Source organism: Trichomycterus rosablanca, chromosome 13, assembly GCF_030014385.1.
Source record: "Trichomycterus rosablanca isolate fTriRos1 chromosome 13, fTriRos1.hap1, whole genome shotgun sequence".
NCBI classification, from domain to species: Eukaryota; Metazoa; Chordata; class Actinopteri; order Siluriformes; family Trichomycteridae; genus Trichomycterus; species Trichomycterus rosablanca.
This window is the reverse complement of record NC_086000.1, coordinates 12,437,582-12,459,535: the sequence shown is the minus strand read 5'-3', so window position 1 is coordinate 12,459,535 and position 21,954 is coordinate 12,437,582. Positions and strand designations below refer to the sequence as shown.

The window sequence follows — 21,954 nt, the reverse complement described above, 5'->3', positions numbered from 1 at the left end:
TAAAACACATTTTCATAGAATGTGTTAAATATAACAGAGAGACTGAAAACAACTGACTCTATAAGCAATATCTTTACCAGAAACAATGCAAACATGATCATAAACTTTCTTAGAAATACAAATTTGAGGACTTTTTTATAAATGCAATAAATTACTGCCCCAAATAACCAGTCCTGCCTTGAAAATAACTCAACAGAGTAAACAAGGTGTTATAAAAACCAAATAAACAAACAAGTCTCCCCCATGCTGGTACACTTCTGCTGGAATGCCATCAATCCCCAGTTATTTTCCTGGGTTTAGTTGTGTTTTGGCCCTCCTTACCTCTTCGCATGTTGGCGGGACATCAGTTGGCGGGACATCAGTGATGACTTTTGTACAATACGCTTGTCGCGGAAGAGCTTTTTAAAAGTGTTCTGACCAGCGGTTCAAGATGGCATCCTTGTCTGTTAGTAGAGTTGAGCCATCCAAGGAGCGTAGAGGAGCCTGGATATGGTGTGACGGTCCGTACACGGTTTTCAGTGCTTCGTAGAGGGAGCGCATCTCACCCATGTCAGCATAGCGCTGTGTCCTTTTGGCAAGTACTGTCCACCAGTCATTCTTCATTTTTCTTAATCTGGCTTGTAGGGTATTGCAGGCAGTCCTATAGGCAGCCTTCATGCTATGGTTATCAGGTTTTGCCAGGAGATGTTTATGGCAGGAGCGTTTCTTTTCCAGTAGGTCTTGGATTTCAGCATCTGATTCATCAAACCAGTCCTGATGTTTCCTGGTTGAAAAGCCAACAATTTTTGCTGTTGTTTCTTAACAGGCGGCCTTCAGCTGTGTCCACTGGTGTTCAGGATCAACGTCTGGGTCTGCTTCGCTGCTTGGTCACTCAGGGTGCTGCCGAATGATGATGTTGTCTCGGGTCAACGATCAAACGACCCATGCACCTAAGCCGCCTACATGCAGGATCGAGACTGCAGCTTCCAGTGCCATCTTGCACCTGCTGTTTTTCCCATTACTGTAGAATTTTAAAACTCTCCTCTCTGTCCCGCCTGCGCTAAAATTTAAGTGGTGATTGGCTGGCGCACACCAAAACCACTCTTTAGACCAAGTGACACTCCACAGTGGCTCAGCAAACTAAGACAGCTGTAGCGACCACAAGGCTGTAGGTTTTACTTCAGAGTGTCCTTCTCCTAGCCTCTGGCTCAAAAACCTTCCCTGGAGGCACAGGGGCAGTAACCCATGCTGGGGCAAAGGTGCTGGATGCTCGATGGATGTCCATGGGTCCAAGGTCTGCGCGCATCAAAACTGTCCAGCACTACTTGGCATCTCAAGGGTGTTAAATCAGACTTTTCCTTGTCCTTGAGGGCTGCCCACCAGGTCTGAAGAGCTCCATCTACCCTTGTATTTGTATACCCTTGTATACTACTAATGCTTTATTCACTTAAAATCATTTTGTCCAACTTGCTCAATGGTTTAGATGTATCATAAGCATTATACACTGCCTGGCCAAAAAAAAGGTCACACACACTAATATTTTGTTGGACCGCCTTTAGCTTTGATTACGGAATGCATTCACTGTGGCATCGTTTCCACAAGTTTCTGCAATGTCACAACATTTATTTCTGTCCAGAGTTGCATAAATTTTACCTCCAAGATCTTGTATTGATGATGGGAGATTTGGACCACTGCGCAAAGTCTTCTCCAGCACATCCCAAAGATTCTCAATGGGGTTCAGGTCTGGACTCTGTGGTGGCCAATCCATGTGTGAAAATGATGTCTCATGCTCCCTGAACCACTCTTTCACAATTTGAGCCCGATGAATCCTGGCATTGTCATCTTGGAATATACCCGTGCCATCAGAGAAGAAAAAATCCATTGATGGAATAACCTGGTCGTTCAGTATATTCAGGTAGTCAGCTGACCTCATTCTTTGGGCACATAACGTTGCTGAACCTAGACCTGACCAACTGCAGCAACCCCAGATCATAGCACTGCCCCCACAGGCTTGTACGGTAGGCACTAGGCATGATGGGTGCATCACTTCAGCCGCCTCTCTTCTTACCCTGATGCACCCATCACTCTGGAACAGGGTAAATCTGGACTCATCAGACCACATGACCTTCTTCCATTGCTCCAGAGTCCAATCTTTATGCTCCCTAGCAAATTGAAGCTGTTTTTGCTGTTTAGCCTCACTGACAAGTGATTTTCTTAAGACTACACAGCTGTTTAGTCCCAATCTCTTGAGTTCCCTTTGCATTGTACGTGTGGAAATGCTCTTACTTTTACTATTAAACATATCCCTGAGTTCTACTGTAGTTTTTCTACAATTTGATTTCACCAAACGTTTAAGTGATCGCCGATCACGATCATTCAAGATTTTTTCTCCAACCACATTCACCTTCCTCGAAGATGATGTTTCCCCACTGTCCTTCCACTTTTTAATAATGTGTTGGACAATTCTTAACCCGATTTTAGTAGTTTCAGCAATCTCCTTAGATGTTTTCTCTGCTTGATGCATGCCAATAATTTGACCTTTCTGAAACAGATTAACATCTCTTCCATGACCACAGGATGTCTTTCGACATGGTTGTTTAACAAATGAGAAGCTACTCACTGCATCAGTTAGGGTTAAATAACTTGTTGCCAGCTGAAACATAATCACTTATGCAGTAATTATCCAATGGGAGGCTCTTACCTATTTGGTTAGTTAAATCCAGGTGGTGACCTTTTCTTTGGCAAGGCAGTTTATAAGAAGGCTCTGAACTGTTATCTTGGCAAAGGAAGGGAGCACAGAATGGTGCACACAGATTTAAGAAACATTTTTATGATTATGCACTTACTGAGCACTTTAATAGGTACAGCAATGTTGGATGTATTGATTGTGTATAATTGTTTATACTGACTGTAGCCCTTATGTTGCTCTGTACATCTTGTCACCCCTCCTGTACTTCATCATTTGAAAGGGACCTCTATAGCAGGGGTTTTCAACCTTTTTGGACATGCGCCCCCCCTTCGTGCGCCAACGCAAACTTGCGCCACGCCCCCTCCCCTTCGTCAACCACCGCACAGAAATCATTGAGAAAGCTTCTGACAAGCTAAAAATAACGCAATTAACATTGTGCACATCATACATACGATGCAATTTTGCTGATTGAAAATATTACTTTAAAAAAATAATACAGTCCGATCCCATCAGAGCCGATTCTATGAGCACATTATATAAATTAGTGGTTCACTTTGGTAAATCATAAGCGGTTCTTGCTTTTTGATATAGATGAGAGCAGAAAACATTACTTCACAGAGTCAAGCATAGACAAAAGTTCATCAATTTAACCAACTAAGTTGGTTAGTTCAGGATCATCTGCTCTGACTGACAAAAAACATTTAGCTCCACAGACAGAACGACTCTGAGTCGGCTCCCGCTCTGTGGTAATAGCCAGTTTAATTAAGCCTGAGCTTTTTAAGGTAAGCCAGTCACACAAAATGTTCTTTAGTAGTTGGTGTTTATTTACAACCACAACATTCATTATAACAGTAAAAACGGAGAGATGACTGAGAAAAGAAACTTTGACTCCTGAATCACGTACATCGATACTGTGAACAGAGCGTCTCTCTTAAAGACACAAACACGTCCTATAACAGCAGTCGTTGCTTTTGACACCGGTTATCTTTGCTGTGAGCCCTATTCTGAAAGTTTTTTTTCAGACTGAACTGAATAACATTAAACGTGCTTGTGTGTGTGGTCAGTGAGACTAATGAAATATGTCTCCCGTGGGTGAAAAATGAATTGCTTTAGTTTTAGAAGTAAAAAAATCTTGTAATGCCACGTCAGGCACTCGCGCCCCCCCCCCCCCCCCAGACAAGTACTCCCCACAGGAAAACCCCTGCTCTATAGGACCCCATAGATCAGGTGATTTTTGGATTGTTTAATTATGCTTAGCACTGAAATGTATAGCAATGCCTTTCTCCAGTTATGCTATTCCACTAATGTTTTTCTTCTTATTTGCAAAAACATCAGTGTGTAAAGTTTTCAGTCCTAATTAATACATACAAAATGCAGTGCTAGCATTGGTCTTTAGTGATGTGTTGTAATGACATGCATGCATAATGCTGTTGTGGGGCATGATCATTAAGATGCTATATGTGCCATGTCTAGGCTGCAGGAGAAACATGTGAAGGATGAACAAATTGACCACTGGAAAAAAATTGTAAAAACACAAGAAGAACTCAAAGAGCTTCTTAATAAGGTATAGTATGACTGAATATAAAGCCCTCTTTCTTTTTCCTATGTGAACAAAAATTGTGACTTTAGTTGTTGGTGCAGTAACAGGAGGAAATATTAAACAACTGATTAATTAGGAAAAACTGGTTAAATTTGTCTTATTAAAAACAATTTTGCAATAACTAGGTGGAGTGGTAAATTTTTACAGACTTATTTTTTAATCATTGTACTGTGCTATTTAGCTTCCCCTCACTGATTTAAGTTTGTATATTTGTGTATTTGTATGTGTGTAAAGAGGACCTTAGATATCAGCCTTATTAATGGAACTTGTTTGTTTGCAAATTGCCTATTTAGGCCAGAAATCATCCAAATCCAGTAGTCACAGGTCAAGAGTTAGGATAAAAGGAGTTAAACACTATGTAGCTGAAAATGTTATCATATTAACTAATTTGTATAATAAATTTTAAGATTACAATGAAAAGATACTTTGCTAGCTGCTAATAGTTTCAGTCAGTTTACAGAAAGTGCACTAAACCAGAACTGTTATCTACTATGTGACATCTGACTTCATGGCATGGCATGAACAAACCCCACCACTGCCAAGTTGCCACTGTTGGGCCCTTGAGCAAGGCCCTTAACCCTCAATTGCTTAGACTGTAAGTCACTTTGGATAAAAGCGTCTGCTAAATGCAGAAAATTTACATTTACATTTGTCTAGTAGTCTCCTGCTCCATCCCAAACCTTTTGAGATGACATTTCATAGTAAGAGCATTACACCAACATTAAAACATTGAAACATGGTATTGTGGCATGTAGTGAGCTTTTGAAATATAAAAATAAAAAAATGTGATAGTTATTAAGAAAGTAACCTTTGCTTGTAAAAATGTGTTTATTAAATGTTATTGTTAATTATTTGTGTGCTAGATGGTTACCACAAAGGAGAAAGTTAAGGAGCTTCATCAGCAGTATAAGGAAGCAAGTGAGGTGAAACCTCCCAGGGACATTACAGCAGAATTCCTGGTCAAAAGCAAACATAGGGACCTCACTGCCCTCTGTAAGGTGTGTCTTTAACAGACATATAAGCATGCACCCACATATGCAGTCACTAGTTTATTGATGATAACCTATTAAGGTGCAGCTTTAAATTACATTTTGTTTAATAAAAATTTAAATCATCAAAATCTGCGACCCTGACCAGGATGAAATGGTGGTAAACAGACGAATGAATGAATGAATGACATATCAAAAGGCCAACTTAGAAGCGTGGGACCCTCTTAAGTCTAGGTCTGTTTGTTAATGCATGTCTAGAAATGCATTTAGCTTCACTGTGCTCAAGCTTACCTGAAATTGCCTTATGAACTGTATTTTTGTGGTCAGAATAGGACCTAATTTAGTTCTTGAGTTTTATTGCTTTGTCTTTTATAAATTAAAAGCCTGTTCACAGTCAAGCAAGCTATCACCGTGGGTTTAGAGGCTGCCACATAAGCAAAAATTTGATTTAAAATTGGCACCTTAAGACTCTACTAAAGATTTGTGATTGTTAGACTCAGGATAGGGAACCAGTTGCTGTGTGGGTGTTTAATGTGTTATTTTAAAACAGCCTGCTGATATGTGTGTGTTGTAGGAGTATGATGCACTAGCCGAACAGCAGGTGAAACTTGAGGAGAGATTGCAGGAACTAGAAGCAAATCCACCCAGGTACCTGTAGTATACAAATGCATCTTTAGAATTAACTTTCCATTTACTTACTGCTTCACTATGATTCAGACATATTAACCATGCATAGTAGCCTGTATAACCAATGCAATACAGAAATATTTGGTGCACTGATCTCTGCCTTTCTTTCTCAGTGATGTGTACCTGTCATCAAGAGACAGGCAGATTCTGGACTGGCACTTTGCAAATCTTGAGTTTGCCAATGCAACACCTCTCTCTACTCTCTCACTCAAACACTGGGATCAGGTAACTTTGAGTGTCAGGGTTGTGTGGCTTGCTGCCTCCGTTTTCCTTACCCCCAATAAAATACCAACAAAAATAGGAATTACAGTCCTCACAAAAACTGTTACATCTAGAAAACATGAACAAATCTAGCTGTAAAAACATGACGCTTATCCTTTTAATCCTTCATTTAAAAGACTAATAAAAACCACCCTTTTTGATTAAATAGTTACAGTTCTAAGGAGATGGGGACCATAAGTCTGAGACAGCTACTGAAAATAACTATCTTTAGCTTTTTCCTGATACAGTGATGCAGTTAATACAGTGATCATATTACAAATAATAAAATCTGAATAACAAATTGAGTGGAATTTTGAGAATCTTCAAAACATTACCTTGTTTACTATTTGATATGTCCCCCTTTTTTTTCTTTTAAGCAAGCAAACTTGCTTTCAATCAAACTTTTGGCTCCACATGTTTGTTCAAAATCTGATAATCAGTGTTATTCCATCTTGATTTTACCGTATTCCAAAGAGCAAGTTGTGATGTTACTGAGAATTTGGAATTTCTCTTAAAGTACCCCTATAAATACTCAATGGTGCTTAGGTCAGGTTACTGTGAAGGAAAGTCCATGACAATCATCTTTTTTTAATCTTTTTGGTCTTTAAGTATGTTGCAAGGATTTGAGGGATGTTCTAGAAAACATTGTATTAAATGTAAATGCAAAAAAAAAAAAAACATTTTTACTAATGGTCTGTCTAATGGTAATTTTTTTTTTACTAATTACTGATGGTCTATATGGTTCAAGCTATTATCTTTGCAAAGGGAGGCCACTCAAAGCACTAAATGAAGGGGCACCAAAAATTGTGACACAGAGTTTAGGGGGAATAAAAATCATGTTTTGCTTTTTTTCTTCACTCATATACATAAAATGTACTGTTGTGTTAATATTTTAAGAGAAAGATCAAAAGAATAAGCAATAAAGTATTGTTTTAAGTATGTTGTTTTTGATTTTCAGAAGTACCAGTTTTTGCAGACAGCATTATATCTATACAAGGGGCTAAATGTGTGTTTGTTTGTGTTCCCCTTTCCTAATGTGTTTGTGCAGGATGATGATTTTGAATTTACAGGGAGTCACTTGACTGTAAGAAATGGCTATTCATGTGTTCCAGTGTCTCTGGCCGAGGGTTTGGACATTAAACTCAACACAGCTGTACGCCAGGTGCGCTACACATCCTCAGGTCAGTACACAACAGCACACAAAAAACCCAAGCACCAAGCTAACACTGAGTAGTTGCGCTTTGTTTGCTTTTTATACTAATGTATGAGTGTATAAATCATCCCCCCCTTTTGAGGGCTAAACTAGTAAGTACAGTAGATGAAAAAATTAATCATCGTTTTTGTATGTGTGGAATTGTAAAACAAATCATTCTCACCAATGTATATTTAGTCTTTAACAAAAAAAACTTTAAATTGCTTAAGAAGCACACAGCTGATGAACTTTTGTCTAATAGACAGTTTTTTGTTTCTTTTTTTTTAGAAACTTTCAGTCCAGCTCCCTTTAGTATCTAGTATGTCTAAATATACATGCCTGGCCTGGTTTATGTACTATAATAAACACAAATGTTTGTGTGTTGTTTTTAGGCTGTGAGGTAATTGCTGTAAACACGCGGTCCACCACACAGACGTTTATCTACAAATGTGATGCAGTACTATGTACTCTTCCTCTGGGGGTGATGAAGCAGCAGCCACCTGCAGTGCAGTTTGTACCCCCCCTCCCTGAGTGGAAGACATCTGCCATACAGAGGATGGGCTTTGGAAACCTAAACAAGGTGTGTATGTAGTTTTTTTTTTTAGCTTTTGTTTAACAAAATGCCCCATAATAACATTGGTCTATTGTTCAATTATTTGGCTAGTCCTCAGTTTTCTTAAATTATGTTCAAACTAAAAGAACCACTTTTTTTGTGATGAATTATGCTTGTAGTTCACTATGTTCCAAAAGTTTAAATGTGTAAAAGTTTATTTATATCAATATATCTTAAATTATGTAAGCTTAACATTTAAATTGTAAACAATGTGAAGACCAAAATCTAGAATTAAATTTTGTACTTCTAGGTTTTATACTTTGGATTTGACATTTTGCACATTTTTACTTAAAAAATGTAATACTAAGATCTAAGTTTTTGTTATCTTTAGTTTGTTTGTAAGAGACTTGGCTCTAGAGATGTCTGTTGTTAGCATAGCTATTAAAAAATAATAGCATATTTTCTAATCGCATTTCCTTGGGATAATATATGCATATATATAATATATGTCTTATAATTCAACCTTGTGAAATTCCGAAAGAAAGACTTTATATTGTTACATGAATCATTTTCATTGCAACACTAAACTGTGTGTTTATCGTGATTAAAACCATTATGGTACCAGAGAGGCCAGTCCAATTTTTAAGTCTATGGATCAAGATTTTATGTAGATTCACTGCTTTAAACAATGCATTACTATGGTCTTCAGCACAGTGGCTTTAAGCTAAGGACTGATTTCTCACAGTCTAGAAAAGTTTAGCTTTCTCTGCTTAATAGGATGTCCTCTATACCTGCAGGTTGTACTGTGTTTTGACCGTGTGTTTTGGGACCCAAGTGTGAATTTGTTTGGCCATGTAGGGAGCACCACAGCCAGTCGTGGAGAGCTCTTTCTCTTTTGGAATCTCTACAAAGGTCAGTGTTAATAATTGGTCATCTGTCACTTGATGCCAGTAAAAATGTCATTCTGAACTTTTATGGTGATTGTACCTAATTCTTGAACAAGCAAGATTATACAGCCCTTATTTGCTCCTTTCTGTTTCAGCTGTTTTTTAAATCCATAGAAGTTTTTAACAGCCTTAGAAGTGGTAACTTTTTTTTTTTTTTACTATTTGTGTTTCTTAGCCCCTATTCTGCTTGCTCTAATGGCTGGAGAGGCAGCAGGCATTATGGAGAACATTAGTGATGATGTCATCGTAGGTCGATGTCTGGCAATTCTGAAGGGGATCTTTGGTAGCAGTGCAGTTCCTCAGGTAAGTCTTTCTGTTTGTCTTACTTCATTTTAATAAGAACATGTAAATAATAATGCATTTCATTTAACCTTTCTTAACACCAAAGGACACTGTTCAAAATTAATATGAAGGAGAGAAAATTTTAATTAAAAAAGTAAAGAATAAAAATAATAGATGAAATTCAAAACTGAAATTGACCTAAAGCTTGAATAAAAAAGAAAGTTTTAAGTTTGGATTTAATTACGTTGATTGAAAGATTTACGGCCCATTTAAGGATAAACGGTATTTAACTGGTTGCCAAGAGCAAAAGAACAATGAGGGTGGCTGTAATATAGTCCCAGGGTTTAACAATGTACTGTAGTCCATCAACAGATGTTTCTGGAAGGCCAAGCAAAGGAGCAGTTTATTGTAGAACAAAGATGCGCAATATTTTTTTTAAATGGGCAAATGCTATTTTGGTTGAGAAGAAAGAGTAGGATCAAACAAAAGCCCAAAATTTCTGACTACAGTTGCAGCATATAAAGTAGACCTATTAAAGTGTGTGGTAAAATAATTTAATTTCTTTGAGGAATTGTAATGCTTAAAGTGCATATATATGTATATTGTATAATTAGGTAGTTTTACAAGTTGTTTTTACTGTATGGTGTATGTCATAAATTGTGGCCACTCCTACTCCACAACTATTAAGACTTTTATGTTCATTATTGTATCCAGGAGGCTCTGCCTCATTTAAACCTAAATGCTCATTAAAACTAGTAAATTCTAGTCTAGTTTATTCAGATTTATTTGGGTTGTAACACTATTAGTCTTCCAGCAATTACGTTGGGGTGTTTAAAATACCAACAATGCTGCACCTGCTGCCTTTAAATAAGTGCACACTTTATATACACACACACACACACACACACACAAACACTTTAAATGTCATTGTAGTGCTGAGAATGGTACATCAGCCAAATAATGTTTGGCTTGGGTTCATGTTGGGTTCATGGGGTTACAAGAGACTTACAATTGTGACTTGTAACAATTATTAAACAAAACTTACAGATAAGCAACCATAGCAAGCACATTAACCATCTGTTATCCCTTGGTACACTAATCAGCAACTGGAAAATTGAGTGGTTTTCCCACACAATTTTAAATATAAAATATTTATACTTAAATATTTTGAGGATAAGTGTTGCAATGTTGTTCAACTATGGAGAAAATGTATGCATTTATAATTACAAATATGAAGTGCAATGTAAAAAAATGGTAGTGTATACAAGTGTAAAATGTGTTTTCCTGTAGAGGTAGGTGGGCATGCAGATTTTTGCAGACATAACAACATAAGATAAAATATCCACTCTGTTTAATTAGCAGCAATTTAGCCTGCAATGTGATTTATAACTTAACATGTTTGGGGTTTTGTCTCTTTGATAGCCGAAGGAAACAGTAGTGACACGTTGGCGTGCTGACCCCTGGGCTCGTGGTTCCTATTCGTATGTTGCTGCTGGTTCCTCTGGAAATGACTATGACCTAATGGCCCAACCAATCACACCTGGACCTGCCATTCCTGGGGCTTCACAGGTGAGCCACGGCTGTTTTTTATTGGCATATAAAAATCTGATAAGCCAAAAGTGCCAATAGTTGCTGCATGTTATGTCATAACATTTCAACATTTGCCACGGTCAATAGTTTTTCTTGCTTAAGTTATAAAATTATGTGGCTGATTAGAGAACATTTTAGATATTTCAAAAAAGACAGTCAAACTTGAATGTATAGCTCTGGTATAATATGTTTACATGTAGCAGTACAATATATATATACACACACACATACAGTCAAGCTGGAAAGTCTGCACACCCCTTTCACCTTCTCCATGTTTTATTACATTACAGACTCATTCTATAATAGACTGAGTTTATTTTTTGTCACAAAATTCTACACAAAATAGCCCACAATGACAAAGTGAAAGCAGGTTTTTAGACATTTGTGCTAATTTATTAAAAAATCAAAATGTAAAATATCATATGTACACAAGTGTGCACATCCTTTGATATGACATCCAAAAGTGAGCTGAGGTGCTTTTTGTTTTCACTGATACTGCTTGAGATGTTTTCACAATTTAATTGTAGTGTACCTGTGGTAAATTCAATTGACTGGACATGATTGGGTGCCTATATAAGGTCCCACAGTTAACAGTGCATATCAGAGCAAACTCCAAGCCATGGGGTCAAAGGAATTATCTGCAGGCCTCAGAAACCAGATTGTATCAAGGCATAGATCTGGAAGAAGGGTACAGAAAAATTGCTGTAGCTTTTCAGGTCCATGACAGGTACCAAGAGAACTCTCAAACCATGAGAAACAAGATTCTCTGGTTTAATGAAACCCAAGTTGAACTTTTTGGCCTGAATACGAAGTGTCACGTCTAGAGGAGGCACCGCTCATCACCTAACTAGTGCCATCCCTACAGTAAAGCATGGTGGTGGTGGCAGCATCATGATGGGGGGATGTTATTCAGCAGCAGCGCCGGGGCGACTAGTCCTGATAGAGGGAAAGATGAATGCAGCAAAGTACACCGAGATCCTTGGAGAAAACCTGCTCCAGAGCGCTCTGGACCTCAGACTGGGGCGGAGGTTTACCTTCCAACATGACCGCGACCTGAAGCACACAAGAAAAACAAAGTAGTGGCATCGGAGAAAGTCTGTGAATGTCCCCGAGTGGCCCAGCCAGAGCCCAGACCTGAATCCAATCGAACACCTGTGGAAGGAGCTGAAAATGGCTGTGTATCGACGCTCCCCATCCAACCTGACAGAGCTTGCAAGGATATGCCAAGAGGAATTGGCAAAAATGTCCAGAAACAAGTGTGCCAAGCTCGTAGCCTCTTTCCCAAGACATCTTGAAGCTGTAATTGCTGCCAAAGGTGCATCAACTAAGTATTAGGCTAAGGGTGTGTACAGATATGTAAGCCTTAAATAAACAATTTTTGTCAGTAAAATAAAATTGCGTATTTTCGGAACCCTTTTATTGTAATTATTGGCGATTGTGTGTGGATGTTTGAAGCAAAAAAAGAACGTAATCTATTATAGAATGAGTCTGTAACCTAATAAAATGTGGAGAAAGTGAAAGGGGTGTGCAGACTTTCCGGCTTGACTGTGTGTGTGTATATATACAGGGGTTGGACAAAATAACTGAAACACCTGTCATTTTAGTGTGGGAGGTTTCATGGCTAAATTGGACCAGTCTGGTGGCCAATCTTCATTAATTGCACATTGCACCAGTAAAAGCAGAGTGTGAAGGTTCAATTAGCAGGGTAAGAGGTCAAAATATTGCAATGCACACAACATTATGGGTGACATACCAGAGTTCAAAAGAGGACAAATTGTTGGTGCACGTCTTGCTGGCGCATCTGTGACCAAGACAGCAAGTCTTTGTGATGTATCAAGAGCCACGGTATCCAGGGTAATGTCAGCATACCACCAAGAAGGACAAACCACATCCAACAGGATTAACTGTGGACGCAAGAGGAAGCTGTCTGAAAGGGATGTTCGGGTGCTAACCCGGATTGTATCCAAAAAAACATAAAACCACGGCTGCCCAAATCACGGCAGAATTAAATGTGCACCTCAACTCTCCTGTTTCCACCAGAACTGTCCGTCGGGAGCTCCACAGGGTCAATATACACGGCCGGGCTGCTATAGCCAAACCTTTGGTCACTCGTGCCAATGCCAAACGTCGGTTTCAATGGTGCAAGGAGCGTAAATCTTGGGCTGTGGACAATGTGAAACATGTATTGTTCTCTGATGAGTCCACCTTTACTGTTTTCCCCACATCCGGGAGAGTTACGGTGTGGAGAAGCCCCAAAGAAGCGTACCACCCAGACTGTTGCATGCCCAGAGTGAAGCATGGGGGTGGATCAGTGATGGTTTGGGCTGCCATATCATGGCATTCCCTTGGCCCCAATACTTGTGCTAGATGGGCGCGTCACTGCCAAGGACTACCGAACCATTCTGGAGGACCATGTGCATCCAGTGGCGGTGCCGTGTATCAGGATGACAATGCACCAATACACACAGCAAGACTGGTGAAAGATTGGTTTGATGAACATGAAAGTGAAGTTGAACATCTCCCATGGCCTGCACAGTCACCAGATCTAAATATTATTGAGCCACTTTGGGGTGTTTTGGAGAAGCGAGTCAGGAAACGTTTTCCTCCACCAGCATCACGTAGTGACCTGGCCACTATCCTGCAAGAAGAATGGCACCACTGTGCAGGACTTGTATATGTCATTTCCAAGACGAATTGACGCTGTATTGGCCGCAAAAGGAGGCCCTACACCATACTAATAAATTATTGTGGTCTAAAACCAGGTGTTTCAGTTATTTTGTCCAACCCCTGTATGTAGATATAGATATATAGATATACATATAGATGGATAGGAAAATTAGAACAGATTCATTGTGCTAGTAGTTGTGAATTAAACCAGAATGTAATTTTAACGCCAAATGCAGTGACCAGGTTAGGTTATCACACAGCCATTTATGTTTTTGTATTTAGTTTTTTAATAAAAAAAAACTTTCAAAATTTGACTTGTTTTGCATTATTATTCAGGCGTGGCTGAAAATATTGGTACTCGTGCATTTTATTAAAATAAACCACTATTTCCTCCCAAAATTAAAAAATATTTATTCTATACATACAGTGGTGTTCAAAAAAATAGCAGTCCAACACCATTAACCTGATAAATCACTGTTTTTAGTAAAAATTGTTCTTTTTAAGTCTAGTGGAGTTAGACAGTATGTCAGACAACCCCCGAGCACTGAATTCAAGCCAAAGTACACTGTGAAGACAAAACATGAAACATCCTGGCTTTATACTGTCTGCAATAAAATAAGTCAAAGTAAAATATAAGAAACATTGCTTATTCGCATTTCCCATACTGATTTAAGTTGTATTTAGAAATCTATTTATTCTGCCATTTAATATTAATGAAAATACCAAAATATATTTTAAGCTTATTGTTTTTGTTTCTTATTGTTATTAGATCAACTGCAGTGGGTGTTTAAGAATGCCACTAAAACAAAACAGAACAGAAAAGCACAGCAGACATTATACAGTCACATACATGATGATATGGGGATGTTTCTCATATCATGGTGTTATGCCTATTTATCACATACAAGGGATCATGGATCAGTTTAAATATATCAGAATACTTCAGGAGATCATGTTGCCCTATGTCGAAGAAGAAATGTCCTTAAAATGGGTGTTTCAACATGACAATGACCCAAAACATCTTGGTTACAGACAAACAAGATTGAGGTAATAGAGTGGCCAGCTTAATCCCCTGACTTTAATCCCATAGAGAACTTGTGGGCTGATATCTGAAGTGCGTTTTTTTGAGGCAAAACCCAAAACTGCAGAAGAACTGTGGAATGTAGTCTAATCATCCTGGACTGGAATACCTGTTCAGAGGTGCCAGAAGTTGGTCGACTCCATGCAACACAGATCTCGGAAACAATTGTTATGCCACTAAATATTAGTTCAGTAATTTAAAGTAAAGTAAAACCTCAAACATTTTTTTCAGTTTATAGATAATTTGTTTGAGCTTTAAAAGAAAAATGCTGGCACTGCTATTTTTTTGAACAGCCTAATATTCATTTTTCTTAACTTTCTGTAAAGGATTAACACAAACTGGCTAAATTTTGTTAATGTTTTGATTTAGAATTGAAAGTGTAGTATTTTCAGTGCATTTGCATTTATGGAAATAAAAGTTATTCTAATGATTTTGTGCTTTATTCGCTTTTTTAAAATCACTGCTATTTTTTTGAACACCACTGTATATATGTTTTTTGCTATGCACTGGAACTAAGCATTTTAATTTAATTCTTGTCTATTCTACAAAAGGAATAAAGAGGAAAGAAAAAAAAATAAATGTAGACTTTGGATTCACACTGACAGGCTAAAATAAGATAATAATAACATAGCCAGGACAGTGATTTTTTTTTAGGGTTGCTTTGCTGCTGATTTTGTGCTGGGTGCAATGAAGTTAGTCTATTTGGAGCAGAATGATCAGCCCAGTGTAAGAAAGCTCTGCCTCACTCTCAGGGCATGGGTCTGCCAGCAGGACAAAGACCTGAAACACATCATTTAAGCACTCAAGAATGGATAAGAAAAAAACCTTGAACCATTCTTACATGGTCTGCGGTGAGTTCTGGTCTGAATCCTATTAAGCATTTGTGGAAAAGAGCTACAATAGTGGTCTGCATTGGCACCCTTGATTGCTTAGTATAAAAGACAAAATCTTGCATATGTACCAACTTTATATTAATGTAATGTTGGTATGCATTGCCATAGAGCTCTCGTTTGGTTATATCTCTCCATAAAACATTTTTCCAGAAGGATTGCGGTTTTGTCTATGTATCTTTATTTAAGCATTAAGAGCCTCTTTGGGCTTTGCCCACAGAGCACTGTATTGTTCAGTGTGTGGTGTATGGTACAGGTTGAAACCATCACTCCAGATGTCGCCAGCTCAGCCTGAAGTTCTTGGGATGTTGTACATGATTTCTTAGCCATGTTTATAAACCACTTGTAGGGTTCTCATCAGTTTTCTTATTTTCACCATGTCTGGAAGGTTTTTGACTTTCATGAGTAGAAAACGTCTTAATAACATTTTGAACTGTTGAAGCTGGGGTGCTAAAATCTATGAAGATAGTCTTGTATAACTTTTAGACTACTTCAATTTAATTTACAAAAAATGTGTTTTCTTAGTTTTGAGAAGAGGTGGAAGAATACCAATGTTCATGGCCACATGTGTAGACAAAAATTCTTTTTGTTGTTTTATTTCCAATTTTAGTTGGAAAATGAGAAACTGAGCACACATCTGTAGTGCTACATATTAAAAAACATGGAAGGTGGCACTTTATTAAACAAAATAAATAATCACAAGGGTTTAAAATCTGTTCATCAAAGACTTGGGTTGTGTGAATGTGTCAATGTTGCAATGTAAATTTATATATGACTGTGTGTTTTGCAGCCTGTTCCTCGGCTTTTCTTTGCTGGAGAGCACACGATCCGAAATTATCCGGCTACAGTGCATGGAGCCTTGCTGAGTGGCCTGAGAGAAGCAGGGCGCATTGCTGATCAGTTTCTTGGAGCCATGTACACACTGCCACGGCAGAGCGCTCCTGCTGCCAACCCACAGCCATCGCCCAGCGTGTAGGCACATACACTTATTCACAGCTCTATCCCAGCATGTAGATGCCTGTGAGTAGTGTGTATGTACTACCCAGTGAAAAGATACACAGCCTTCACCTAAAGTAAAAAGACTCAGCCAGTCAGAATAAAGAGAGATGACTTCAATGTTAAAGGGGTTAGAAAGAGAAAATGTTTCTGTATAAATTCATCCCAAATCATAAAAAAGTGAATGTCTGATTACTCCTAAGACTAAACCGTTTATATTTGCAGTATAACTACATGTAAATGTATGTGCTACAACCAGAACTGTTTACAAACTTGACTGCATATCTTATGTGATTCTGTATAGATAAAAGCTAATTCCACGAGAGTGTGTCCGAGCTAAAGCTTTCCCACTGGCTGCAATGTACTATGGCTCAAATAAAATTGTCCAATGAGTCCTATGTCCAGTCAGTATATCACTAGCTTTAACACCCTATTTAGTAGTATGCAGCTGGAATGTGCCAGTTTTCAATATTATGTATTGACATAAGATGATACAATTTCTTTTTTTAAGGATTCTTTATACTTTGTGCCATGTATTAAAAAATATTAGACGCCCAAGTGGCACAGTGGGATATTGCGCTAGCGCTGGGATTCTGAAATCCCAGAGTTTGAATCTCAGCTCTGGAAATTGTCTGTAGCAGACAAAATTGGCCTCTAGTTTGCTGGGTGGGAAAAGACTGGGCTAAAAGGGGTAGGGTCTTCAACACTGTGTAAGGGCCCTAGGTGCCTGTACAGAAGTGAAGGAGTGCAGAGATCAGTGCATCGCTCTCCGTGACCTCACGTGCAAATCCATCCAAGTACAGGAGAATAAGAAGGGATTAGTGGACTTCGCATGTGTTGGGGAGAGTGTGTCAGGTGAATATACATCCTTCTTGGACACAATTGGGGTCCCCTTGCAGTGGAAGATATATATATATATATATATATATATATATATATGTATGTATGTATATATATATATATATATATGTATGTATGTATATATATATATATATATATATATATATATATATATATATGTATATATATATATATATATACATATATATATATACATACATATATATATATATATATATATATACATATACATACATATATATATTTAAAATTTCATAGTGTAGTGCATAGTATAATTTTATTATGCTTAAAATTTTTATGGATCCAAAAGATTTGTAGTTGGCACAAAGAGGATAGGGATTTCTCTATTAAAATGCATGCATCATTAAAACAATGAACAATAATATCTGCTACAATTAGACACAAAGCTAGTTTGTCCAGTCTGGTGCTCTCATCATATTTATTGCAACATGTATTTATTGCTTTTATTTTTCAAGAATAAAAGTATGCACCAAATGAATGCAGTACATATGAGGCAGTTCCATTACATTCACATAGTCAAAAGCATGTATAACCTCAGCTTTAGGGGGGAAGGAAGGGGAAGTAAAAATGAAGCGAGAGAGGAAGTCACGGAAGAGGAAAGAAACAAAAAAATTAAATGTAAGCTTTGGATTTACACTGACAGGCTACACTACAGCTGGGAAATTTCTAGTGTTTGACAAGTAATTCTCAAAAAAAAATCTCAAAAATATTTTTTTGACAGTCATAAGGCTGAGGTCTGATTACATAAAGAACCAAAATGGCAGCTTATAGTAACAATGGGAATCAAATAATTCTGCTTGCTGATAGTTTTAACTAAAACAGGAACTGTGCACTGACTCACCAAGCATTAAAATGAAGTCATTCACAATGCAATCATATTATGCTGAACCAGGTTATTAACTTGAATCAAAATCTCTGAACCAAAAAAATTAATGACATTGACTAACTGGCTTACTGTTGTATTTTCTAAGTGCTGTTGATTCTTGTGAAAGCTAATTTCTGGATGGCATCTGCAATTCTCTGTAGCTTCCACTTTCATTCACGTTTAGATTGATTATTAGTTGAGAATATAGAAAATATAAGCTTTTTAGTATTACTGTTATTTTTGTTGTTGAGGGAAAATTAGTTAATCTTGTTTTGCAATAAAGCTAGCGGTGTAAGCAGTTTTCTTAGTTTATTTTTATTGTTGTCATTACAATGTTTTTTTTATATATATTGTGAGAATTTGGTATTAAATTAAAAAAAAAAAATTCAAGTGCTGGTGTTTTTATTTTATTGTGTGTGTGCGTGCACCTGCACAACATAATTTGAGGGACAAATGTCAATCACTACTTGTTTTGCTGTTTATTTCATATATTTTGATTTTGTCAATGTTTCTCTGCATCAGTGTGTTTTAAAATTTCCAACACTCAGACTACCTATTTATTAGGGGTGTCATTGAACAATTGGTTAACTGATACCTGACAAATAAGTTGTTCTATTAATGCTGTTGGATAAAAATGGTACTTAAATTCATAAAACGCAGCTAGATAGTGCTGATCTAAAACACTCATAACCACCCATAGTGTGATGCACATGCACCAGCTTTGAGTACAGCTGCGTTTTGAGTTCGGATATGAACTTTTTTATATACATTTAAATATTGTACCACGAAATAAATGAACTGAAATTACAAACTGAATTCCTCTTCTAGTACTAGTAAATGGTAACACAAATATTCACCAAGTTCGAAAAAATGCTTTCAAAAAAGTGCTGTGATAAAGTTGTGTATGGGCACAATTTAGGAGAAGGATACAGAAAGATTTCAGCAATGTTTAGAGCTTCAAGAGGTGAAAAGGAAATGGCACCTCCTTGACAAGATCTGGTCTTCCCTCCAAACTGGATGACTGAGCCAGGAGGATATTGATCAGGGAAGCTACCAAGAGACCACTGGCAGACTCACAGGTCTGTATGGCTGAGACTGGTTGGTCTGAGCATGTGACAACAATCTTTTGGAATATTGTTCCTTATTCTTACACCCTCCTACAGCCTGTAAAAGATTTAACCTAGGGTGCAACCTTTTAATTATTAACAATTTTAATCATTCATGAAATCCTATTATACTCTATAATAATTTAAGATTAGGTTTTTGCCTAAATATCCCTTAAAATTTAAAATAGAATTATAGTAATAATACCATTTAGAATATATCTTTTCACTTTGCTTCATGTTATTTATACTTAATGTAATAGTTGAATCTATAACATTAACAGCTATGTAGCAACTACAAGCAAGGCATTGAGTTATACCTTTTTCTAAAACTTGTTTTAATTTTCTAACTGGAGTATCATTATCTAAGGATGTGCAGAACAAACACTAAGTGTTGGATTCCCTGCTATTTATGGCACTGGTGAGAGTTATTCTTGTACAACCCCAAATCAGAAAAAGTTGGGACAGTGTGGAAAATGCAAATAAAATTAAAATGCAGTGTTCCTTAACTTTACCTTGACTTTTATTTTATTGCAGACAGTTTGAACACGAGATATTTCATGTTTTGTCTGCTCAACTTCATTTCATTTTTTAATGAAATTTCCATTCCTGCATTTCAGGTCTGCAACACATTCCAAAAAAAGTTGAGACGGGGGCAATTTAGGTCTAGTAATGAGGTGAAAAAAATAAATAATGATGTGATTCCAAACAGGTGATGTCAACAGGTGATTGTAATCATGGTTTAGTACAAAAGCAGCATCCAGGAAATACTGAGTCTTTGATTAGCAAAGATGGCCGGAGGATCTTCAGTTTGTCAACAAATGTGTCAGAAAATGATTGAAATGTTTAAAAACAATGAACCTCAAAGAAAAATTGAAAGGGATTTGCATATTTCTCCCTCTACAGAGCATAATATCATTAAAAGATTCAAGGAATCGGGAGGAATTTTAGTGCGTTAAGGCCAAGGGCACAAGCTTAAGCTGAACGCCTGTGATCAATCCCTCAGATGGCGCTGCATCAAGAACCGCTGATATATCAACAACAGCTGATATAACCACATGGGCAAGGGATTACTTTGGCAAACCTTTGTAAAGCACCACAGTACAGAGTTACATGCACAAATGCCACTTAAAACTTTACTGTGCAAAAAAGAAGCCTTATGTTAACCATGTCCAGAAGCGGCATCGACTTCTCTGGGCTCAGAGGTATCTAGGATGAACCATCACACAGTGGAAATGTGTATTGTGGTCAGATGAATCAGTATTCCAGGTCTTTTTTGGAAAAAAATGGATGCTGTTATCAGCAACAAGTCCAAAAGCCAGGGTCTGTGTCAGTGCTCTTGGCAAAGGTAATTTATACTTCTGTGATGGCAGCATTAATGCAGAAAAGTACATTGAGATCTTAGAGCAACATATGCTGCCTTCAAGACGTCTTCTTCTCCAGGGACGTTCATGCATTTTTCAACAAGACAATGCAAAACCACATGCTGCACACATTACAAAGGCATGGGTGCGGAAGAAGAGGGTACGGGTTTTGGACTGGCCTGCCTGCAGTCCTGACCTGTCCACAATAGAGAATGTGTGCAGAATTTTGAAATGAAAAATGCGATGACAACCCCGTATTGTTGCACATCTTAATACGTGTTTGCAGGAAGAATAGGACAAAATTAAGCCTGAAACCCTAAATTGCTTGGTGTCCTCAGTGCCAAAACGTCTTTTGAGTGTGGTGAAATAGAATGGCAACATTACAAAGTGGTAAATGCTTTACTGTCCCAACTTTTTTTGGAATGTGTTGCAGACCTGAAATGCAGGAATGGATGTTTATTAATAAATGAAATTAAGTTGAGCAGATAAAACATGAAATATCTCAGGTTCATCCTGTCTGCAATCAAATAAAAGTCAAAGTACATGTAAAAAAAAAACTGTGTTTTTTTATTATTTGCATTTTCCATGTTGTCCAAACTTTTTCTGATTTGGGGTTGGGATTTGGGGTTGTAGTTTGTCAACAGCTGCGGTACCAGACATTAATACTGCGCTTGATGTGGTGTGGTGATAGACAAATGTGATAGACAAATGTCATTGGATACACATAGTTCATTAAATAAAAATCAGATCAAATTGCTTGCATTGTCACATCACATTAAACTATAAATGTGAGTAAAATCTTAGTGAATATAATTATGCATTTAATGTATTTAGGTTACTGTGAGGGACTACACACCTAACACTTGTACACTTCATACACACATACTACTACACCAATGTACAAAAACAAAAGATATACACAATATACTGTACATACTAACTATAACCCCAGATATGCAGATATGGATACAGCTCTGCAAAACATAATTATGCATGTCCAGGTACAGATGCAGTTCAAGTAATTGCAGTTCAGATAAGTACAGTGCAGACACAGAGTGAGTTGGTATGGGGTGAGGGTGTGGATTAACCATGTGGATAATTATGTTGGTGGTTTATTGAGATGACGGCCCTTGCTGTTCAGCATTATGATGGCCCAGGGGATAAAGCTGTTACAGAATCGACTGGTTCTTGACTCGACTTTGACCTCTGTACCTCCTGCTGCTAGGCAGCTGTCAGGTCAAGTCAATTTTATTTGTATAGTGTTTTTTTACAATAGACATTGTGTCAAAGCAACTTTACAGCATCCAGGACCAACAGAAAAATTTTTTTATTAAGCA

General features: G+C 37.6%; 1 protein-coding gene across 1 annotated transcript in view; it reads left to right on the top strand.

The window, feature by feature from the left end:
* Positions 1-16,795, top strand: part of kdm1a (lysine (K)-specific demethylase 1a) — a 34,863-nt gene extending 18,068 nt beyond the window's left edge. The window contains exons 12-21 of the mRNA XM_063007016.1: positions 4,142-4,232; positions 5,132-5,266; positions 5,832-5,905; positions 6,058-6,169; positions 7,254-7,386; positions 7,790-7,977; positions 8,748-8,862; positions 9,073-9,200; positions 10,602-10,748; positions 16,198-16,795. Coding sequence (XP_062863086.1) covers positions 4,142-4,232; positions 5,132-5,266; positions 5,832-5,905; positions 6,058-6,169; positions 7,254-7,386; positions 7,790-7,977; positions 8,748-8,862; positions 9,073-9,200; positions 10,602-10,748; positions 16,198-16,383 — 1,309 coding nt within the window. The 3' untranslated portion in view covers positions 16,384-16,795. The remainder of the gene's footprint in view (positions 1-4,141; positions 4,233-5,131; positions 5,267-5,831; positions 5,906-6,057; positions 6,170-7,253; positions 7,387-7,789; positions 7,978-8,747; positions 8,863-9,072; positions 9,201-10,601; positions 10,749-16,197) is intronic.
* The last annotated feature ends 5,159 nt before the right edge of the window (positions 16,796-21,954 follow it).